The 9,031-nt window shown below is 33.1% G+C and overlaps 1 protein-coding gene and 1 non-coding gene across 2 annotated transcripts; one reads left to right on the forward strand and one right to left on the reverse strand.

The window, feature by feature from the left end:
• The first annotated feature begins 5,223 nt into the window (after positions 1-5,223).
• On the forward strand, positions 5,224-5,295 carry TRNAP-AGG (transfer RNA proline (anticodon AGG)). Its single transcript has one exon. It is a non-coding gene; the product is annotated as a tRNA-Pro (tRNA).
• A 103-nt stretch (positions 5,296-5,398) lies between these two features.
• LOC7468836 (rop guanine nucleotide exchange factor 7) lies at positions 5,399-9,031 on the reverse strand. The gene is made up of 7 exons (XM_024587233.2): positions 8,133-9,031; positions 7,923-8,039; positions 7,651-7,805; positions 6,981-7,055; positions 6,610-6,900; positions 6,168-6,524; positions 5,399-6,079 (listed from the first exon to the last, which is right to left on the reverse strand). Exons 1-7 carry the CDS (start codon positions 8,767-8,769, stop codon positions 5,582-5,584), a joined length of 2,130 nt encoding a protein of 709 aa, XP_024443001.1. The 5' UTR covers positions 8,770-9,031; the 3' UTR covers positions 5,399-5,581.

Genomic DNA, 9,031 nt, shown 5'->3' on the forward strand with positions numbered 1-9,031 from the left:
ACATCATTTCATCAGTAATTTCATCATTGAGTATGACATATCACCGATAGAAAAGACTATTTGTAATTTTATTGGTGATTGAATTCATATTACCCATAGAATTAACTCGCCAGTGATTTAAATATTTTTAATGGAAATTCTAGTAATGTTTTTGCACTCTCTAGAACTTTTCGAGGAACTTAATTCGTCGATAATTCTGTCTATAATTGTTAGTGGCAAAGTCCTGTAATTGTTTTTCAACTCTCTAGAACTTTCTGATGGGCTTATTTTGTCTGTCATTCCATATGTGATTAACATTCAATCAGTAATTTAATCAGTATTGTATTTCATATTTTATTAAAAGAATAAATTAAAAAAAATAGAAAAAAAATTAAAATAAACAGAACATAAAAAGAAATTAAAAGAAAAGAAACTAAAATAAAATAAAACAAAATATTTATTATTAATTTAAAAAAATATCAACTTGAATACAACTTATCTAAAAGATAAGAGCTAAAGGAGGAGGAGGAGGAGGCGGATTTTAGTCGAGACCTAGTGGACGATGAGGTAGACAACATGTACCACCAAGATTTGACAACAACTCCTTGTATAATCGCCTAAGTTCACTCATCTCAGACCTAAAGTTGGGCCATCTCAGTACTAAGTTAGGTTGTCTGAGTTTCAACTTATTCTCGCATAATTGCTTGTACGGCCGAAGATTGGGAGCTTGAACCCAATGACGAGGAACCAACAGTTGATACACTACATCCCATTCGCATATCCTCAATCGTAGTGTTTGAGATACGGTAAATCTGATTTTTATGAGCTCCACTGAATGATCGAACCACAAATTCGGATCGATTCCTGGATGGGTCAAATGACCGTCCCTGTATCTCTCCTGTAATCGGGTGTTATATGTTTCATAAAAAAAAATAGTTCGTAATTTTTTTAAAAAATATAATAATAACTTAAGAAAAAAATTATTGAAATCCAACTCACCATGAACTTATAAGCTTGGCTATCCATAAGCTACTGCACCTTTTTTTGACGGTCCTCATTTCACATATGAGTTTCTACAAAAAGCTCTATTGATTTGGATTGTGTCTGAGAATCATAAACTAAAAAATAAAGTTATTGTTAGTTAAATATTTTCATATATATTTTGTTTAAAAAAATATATGTGATAAAACATAATCTTACTATCCGCTTCGCATGCGAAACGAATAAAATGGATCCATTGGTGTGTATGATAATTCAATCATGAATCTCCATGTTTTGGTTCTACGCACTAGACTGCAACTGCTGTACAAAATTTTTAGACATCACGTGCTAGATATAAGCTTCTTAGATAAGCTCTAAGATGTGCGGAGGTCTAAAATCCCTTCACACAACCATGTCTTCCTAGCTTGAAAGACCTAAATGGATTGAATATGTCTATACATAACTTAACATGTACGTTTCGTGGTTCCATTGAATACTAAGGATTCACCCTATTAAACTGCTTCCAAGCTTCACCATCAAAAAGGTACACCATGACTCCATCCACCGTATTAAGTGAATGGTGCCATGTCTATTCGTAGTAGTTTTTTGAGACATGAATAACCTTCACAGTTTAGGAATGATTGGAAAATATCTCAGTTTTCTATATGTAACAAAAGTCCTTCTCCTGCTAGTTCTAGGTTTATACCAAGAATGCCCACAAGTTCTGTACTCTGTCAAATTTGCATTTTCTAGGTAGTACAACATGCAGAAGTTTGGACACATGTGTTAATTTTTTAGTATCCTAGACCAAGGGATGTCATACTGCATTTAACAGTATATAATTTCTCTTTCAACCTATTCCCTCCGGGTAAAATGTTTATTGCCTATTCGACGACTCTTTCATAACCAACCTCACTCAGCCCATGATCTAACTTGATGGTGAACACATGTACAACAACCGATAATTTACTGTTATCTGTGCACCCATCCCATAATGGTTCATCGAAATTTTTCAAAAGATAAAAAAAACCTATTGCATTTGCATTTGATTCTTCATCTACGATTGAACATCCATCTCCAACACTCTAATTCATTCCTATTGCATTTATAATTATACTCCTATAACCTTTACTATTATCATCTAGAACTTTATGCATGTTGTCAGAACTAGAAGTTGACCCAACCATCCTTTCTACAATGATCTCGTAAGCAACATATAGTTCTTCGTGCGCAAAGCAACACAAATATTTTTCCATGAATCCTTTTTGTAGAAAAAATATTATAACAACATCTGGATCGAGAAACTTTCTATTTTTACACCTCTTACATTGACATCTAATGTTGTCTCCACTATTTTTTTTTTAGATTAGATAGTACATAATTAATAAAAACCCTTAACTCCATTACAATAATCCATCATGCACAACCCTTCGGGTGAAACTCAATACATCTTAGAATGATCATTCATTACTTATATGAAACCTACATAGAATATTGATGAAAAAAATTATTAATTCATAATTTAAACTAAACTTACTCAATCTACTTTTAATAGTACCCTTAAATCATTATCAATTTTCTTCAAAAATTCAAATTCCTCCAAATTGACTGAAATTTTCAACTTAACATTAAATAAGTCACTATTTATAAGTCACTAAAATGTGAAACGTATACATTAAAAAAGTCACTATTTTTTTCATTAAAAAACACCTAAGTGATAAAATTAAACTAAATTTCATCAAATGACAAACAAATACAATTTTTCAAAATTTCAAACAAACACTAACATGTAAAAATCATACATTCATATAACAAATTTATATAGAAAAAAGCTATAAAACAAGTAAACACACAAACAAACTACATATATTACATAAAAATACAAAAAAAAATTAAAATTTTGAAAATGAGGTACAACAAAAAAGAAGAAGATAGTTTTGCTTATTTGATGTGGCGAATCTTAAAAAAAAAACACAGAATAAGGTTGTTAACAGACTGAGTGTTAGGGAGGCCGAATTTGTGATTATGAAAGCTTAATTTGTGACAAAATATGGTGGTGCTATGTGCTATTTTCTACAGAATAAAGAAGAAGAATAAATGGGGGAGGGGAGAGAGGGGTAATTTGTCATGTTATAACTTAAATATTAAAAACAGATTCACCGATGGATATTAGCAACATGCATATTTTCTCAGTAATTCTATTTGTAATAATGACACGTTATTTTTTTCGGTCCTTCATTTCCAACTGTAATTCCCTTATTATTCATTGAAAGAAAATTTAATCGATGAATACAAATGAAAATAGCGAGGAAATATTCAATCGGTAAATGTCCCTGTAATTTACTGACAAGTTTTTTTTCGTCGGTATTTTTATTTGTATTTGATAATTTTCTGATATTGTACAAAATCCTAATGTAAACTAAACTTCTCATTTGTTGATGATCAAGTGAGGTCCTAGTTAAGCTAAATCACTTTGTTAGTTTAATTTGGCATTCCCACTTAGACCCTTCTAGTTATTTGTATGAACACAAACTGATACGGTTGATCATTTTTTCTTGGTCGATCATGAAAATTTTCTGGTATTGTACAAATTTGGCATTCCCTCTCTAAGTAGGAATGAGCCTTCTGGTCATTGGCATGAACACAAACTCCTATGGTTGATCATTTTTTCTTGGTTGATCATGACTTTTAATCATCTAGTTTACTATGATATAGTTTTCTTGGTCGATCAGAACTCTCTTTTAATCGTCTAGTTTACTATGATCTACTCTTCAAGCTTGGTTGGTTTCAATGCTCACGATCGATTTTAACTTTTGTTTTCATATTTAAATATGAACAATTATTGTTTTTATTTGGCTAACATATTAATGTTTATTTTTTATATAAACAATAATTATTCTTACCAAGTCGACACATGAATATTTATTTTGGTATAAACACCAAAATATAACCTTGTTTTTCTCAATAATAAAACAAATAGTTTAGATAACCAGTGTATGTGTATTTTCTTTAGATAACCAATATGTTTGTTATTTAATTTGTTAAAAGATATGTTATTTGACTTGGTAAATATAATCTTATAAATTAAATTTATTATTGATTTCAACATGTTAGTTTTAAACAAAGATAATACGTGTGTATATATCTTATATATTGTCAAATTAGATACTATTTAAAAGCAAAATAGTAAACCTGCTCATTTGTCTCGTGAATCTTTTCAATGATGAATCAAATATAATCAGACAAAATTGCTAGGTTTTTATTTCAAATATAATAAAAGCAAATTAGTTTTCTTACTCTTTGCAATCATGCTGTGCTTTAAAAAAAAATTAATTTTTTTATTTAAATTAATTTTTTAATTTTAAATTTATTTAATGTGTCAATATTAAAAATAAATTTATAAATATATTATTTTATTACATTTCCAAGTAGAAAAACACTTTAAAAAATAACTATTACCAAAATATCAAACACTACATTAATAATAATTTAAAAAATCATGAGAAAGAGTAGGACTCACATTTAATAAATTATATCCATAAATAATATTAAAGGATCCACACCTTAAAGTGGAACCATTAAGAATTTAAAATAGGATTAAAAATGATATAAGATGGAGTCCACATGTATAAATAAATGTTAAAAATAAAAATATAATTTAATACCCTCCATGGCTGGGAGATAACACTTGACCCTTCATTGGGGTTAAATGTTACTCTCAATTATTCTCCTTCTCAAGTATAATGTATTAATAATGCATTAAATTATTTAATACATTATAGTTGAGAAGGAAAATAATTTAAATAGGGGGAAAAGAGGCGAAAGATTACCCTTACAATTTTCACCATACAGAGAATTTAATTCTATTCCAGGATTTATGCTTGGATTTTTGCGGTGTATTTGATCGTTGAGTTCCATGCAATTACTACAAGATTAAAGGATTGGTTTTCTAGTGTGCGGAGTAGAAAGGCTGGAGATTTAAGATTTTTTATTAGCGTGGATCAAATTATGTACCAAACTGAAAAAAAAAAAATTGAGAATTATTTTTTTAAATATTTTTTTTTAAAAAAATTAAAATAATATATATATATATATATATATATATATATATATATTAATATTAACATATCAAAATAATTCAAAAATATAAAAAAAATCTTTTTAAAAAGCACGGATGTACACATTAATTTTGAAGTTCTATTTTATTATTCAGTAAAACAACAACACTTAAAAATGAAGCTAATTCCCAATGAAGAACACGAAGGGCATTTGGTCTAGTGGTATGATTCTCGCTTAGGGTGCGAGAGGTCCCGAGTTCAATTCTCGGAATGCCCCCTGAACCACACTTTTAAATCAATTAAAATTTGCCTCTTTTTTTTGTGCGTGTTCCGGACCAGTAATTGTGCTGCTCAGTTGGGGCTGGGTCAATGAAGGAAAGTTCAACAACAAACAAGAAGTTCATCACAAGGCTTGAGCAGCATGAATGAAGCACTCAACTCATTATCAATACAGAGATCTCGTTGCTACTAAGATTTAAATAACACCATCTATGGGAAAAAAAGAAAAAGAAAAAAAGAAGAAGAAAAAGAGACATGCACAAAAGAGCTAGCAGCAGCTAATTTTAACAGATATCAGAAAATCTGTTCTCGGGTGTGCTGATTGTTTCTAATATAGACCCAAAAGATTCAATTCCAATTTGAGAAGCTGGGGTGTTTCGAATCACATTGTCTGTTCCCTCGATTGTAATGCCACCATCCCTGCCTTTTGTATCAATACTGAGATAATCTGTCAAGACCTTTTTCACGCCTAAACCATGCTGAGGAATTTTTCCACTGGTCATGAAGGGCGATCGGTCTCCCTTTACAGGGCTTATTCGTTGCCCAGGTGAAAAGCTTGGTGTGGTGAAAGCTGTTTTATATGGACTGTTTGAGGCTGGGACTGAGTATGGAATTGTTACACTTTTGTGAGCAATCACACTGACTTTAGAGATTGAAGAGAAATGATCCGAATGTTTTGTCAAATCATCCACGTAGAGCAGGTCATCAATTCGTGCCACAATATTAAATGCCAAGCTCTCTAGAACTCTTGAGTAGCTCTCCAAAATGGATTTCCCAACATCCTAAGAAACCAAGTGAACTGATTATGAAATTGATATTAACAGACATTCATGATGATAAAAATGTTTTATTGGGCTAAGAAATCAAAACCTTGTTGTATTGGATTTTGCTCATATCTAAAGTTGTCTGTGGAAGACCAGGGAATCGCTGCTTCAGGCAAAGCAGGAGGCTTTCTGCTCGATCAGCAAGCAAATCCCTCTTGTCTACATCAATCATCAGCTCCTTCATCAATTCCCAGGATGACTTTGAACTGGAGCGATTTGTACTATTGACAGGTTTAGAGTTGGTCTTTTTGCGCCACATGTAGATTGAGGCTTCCACTCGGTTCGCAAGTTCTATAGCTAAAAGCTCGGAAGACAAATCTAGGCAATCAAGGAGACATTCCGGATAAAATTGATCCGAAGAGATACATCGATAGATGAGGTCTCCTAAACTGGCTTTTCCATTCTGAAACAAAGTTTGGGGTAACAATTTTTAAGAAACATGTCTTTCTGATATCAAAAATTGATTCATTGATCTAAGGTGATTATACCTTTGGAAGAGCATCCATATATGATTCAGGGATTTCCATATCGGATATAGTGATGCTGTTGATAGCCATAGCAGCTTTCAATATTTGGTTTGTAGAATCACGTTTGTGCTGCAACTGCTTTCTTGAATTTTCATGGAGGCCTCCAGGAGGCACCCTAGGCACAGGTAGCCACCACTTCTCTTCTTGGCGCTGCAGGGTTCTTCGGAAAGAAGCTGATCCATCAGCATCAGGGGCCAGGATCCCTTGGTCTATGTACCAGAACTCAGTATTGTCAAAACTATCTAATATCTCCTGCATAAGAAATTCACATTCAGAAGGAACTCATGAAAAATACTAGCATTTATGAACTAACTAGTGTTGATGAATCTTACAAGAAGCATGTTATCCAATTTGCGCAGAGCTGGAAGATTTATGTAAAGATCCGATCTAGGCCTGCAGGTCATAACCTGGATCACAAGTTCACAACATTACTAAAAAAACCGAGAGAACAAATACCAGAAATCACTTATCCATTTGAGCTCTAAAGAGAATTCCTCTCTCCAGCCTTTTGCCCCCAATAACAATAAAAAAAAATGTTGTCACTCGTTCTATTGTCCCAAGGAGCTGTTCACTTTTAAACATCCATGGGAATCCCATGAGATTTTTCCATGTTTGACAATAGGATTCAAGTTACAAGTCCATTAATCACCAGGAAAAACAAAATATGGGGTCATTAGAACATTACTGCAATTAATGGTATAGCCTTAATTACTCAAATCTATTCTATTGAAGTTTGCTTCTATTGGTTATAGTTTCCCAAGAAACCATAATGAATTCCATTCTGAACAATTATCAATCTGTTAAACCAACAGTCTAATTCAAAACAGATACTCAATATTCGAATTTGTCAGATTTGCAAAGACTTGCAGCATTGCACAAAAGAGAAAATTGAAAGAAATTCATGGCTGGCCACATTAACCAGGGTCCGTAACAAATGAAATGGACTAGGAATGTGTCTATTCCGAAAAATAAAAATACAACCACACACATTCACAGTTATACCTCGAGCTTGCTCCCATCTGGAAATGTCTGCCAAGAAGGCATCAACTCCACAACGTGATCACTCACACAAAGAAACCATTCCATCTCTCTTCGCCACATTGCTTTCTTCTCTGGTGCTAGAGGCTCCAACCTCCATAGTTGTCCGAACAAGGTAGCTGCAAAATTGAGCAGAGAAAGGGCAATAACCATCAAAATAAAAGCCAATGCGTACTGTAAGAAAGTAAACTGATCAATAATACCAAAATAACCATACACACGCTCAAATAACTTACCACATAGATTAGTAATGGCATTTGATATAGCCAAAGCTGTGCAAACCCCATTTCCACAACCAGACATATCTTCTCCGAGCAGCAACTTTGAAAACCTTTCCTTCATCATCTCAGTCTCTACCACACCGTAAACCATACTCATAACATTAAACACGTTATCACGAACTTCAAAGAGTAAATATAGAAGAGGAAGAAAAAACCAATCAATACCTGAAATTGAAGACCCTTGTTTCTCCAGCTTCCTATCATCGAAATGGGATTTTTCTTCATCATCAGTTGCACTGTTGGTACTTGTGCAGTCAGATACTTCATCTTTCTGTACAGGCCAACCCAATGTACGGGGAGAAGACGAGTCCTCTTCAGAGCTGCTATGACTATGCTCCCCATGCCCTGTGTTCTCAGAAGTTAAAAATTCAGAACTTGAACTGCTTTCTCTACCCTTGTCTTCAATCAAATCGCCAAATGTCTGGACTTCACCTTTCTTTTCACCAAAGTTCGTATCTTTCTCTCTGTTACATTCATTACTCTTCTCAATCAAACCCTCCATTTCTCCTTTCTCTTCTTTCAGAACCACCCCAGGTGAATCACAAAAAGCAGAGTTGTTCACTACCATACCACTAAACTGTAGTCTTTTCAAGCAACACCCATTTGAGAACCTAGCTTTGCAATATAAGTTTCTAAGAGATTTTGAGACCCAGAAGCCCAATAGAGAAAACGATTTCAGGTTATTGGAGCTTCTTAGCTTCACTACTACAGGCGCACACAGCTTGAGACGGTAATGACAATGTTGCTCGTCTTGTTGGTGAGCTGTTTCTCTTTCTTTCTGGTGGGTGAAAGCTCTATCCATAAGGTCTTAACCATTTCTTCTTCAGTGGGGCAGAAGTTAGAACATGGAAACAAAAAAACAAAAAAAATATCTTTGGTTATTAATTTGGAAATGTGAGGGAGCTTCCTATATAAACTATGTGTCCTGTGTGGGGTGAAGCTAGTTATGATTACTGAAACTTGCTCCAACACATGACATGAAAGAGACAGGAAAAGGCTCATCCTTCATGGTGATGATTCCATTATTTTTAACTCATTTTTTTTGTTTTGAAGAACAAAATAAA

Source organism: Populus trichocarpa, chromosome 16 (assembly GCF_000002775.5).
Source record: "Populus trichocarpa isolate Nisqually-1 chromosome 16, P.trichocarpa_v4.1, whole genome shotgun sequence".
Taxonomy (NCBI): Eukaryota; Viridiplantae; Streptophyta; class Magnoliopsida; order Malpighiales; family Salicaceae; genus Populus; species Populus trichocarpa.

Bases quoted from the DNA above. Each gene is read 5' to 3' on its own strand.
- LOC7468836 (XM_024587233.2), bottom strand. From the start codon at position 8,769: ATGGATAGAGCTTTCACCCACCAGAAAGAAAGAGAAACAGCTCACCAA. The intron at 7,056-7,650 runs GTATAACTGTGA...CTTGTGATCCAG, and splicing joins CAGATGGGAGCAAGCTCGAG to GTTATGACCTGCAGGCCTAG. The intron at 6,901-6,980 runs GTAAGATTCATC...TTTCTTATGCAG, and splicing joins AATTGGATAACATGCTTCTT to GAGATATTAGATAGTTTTGA.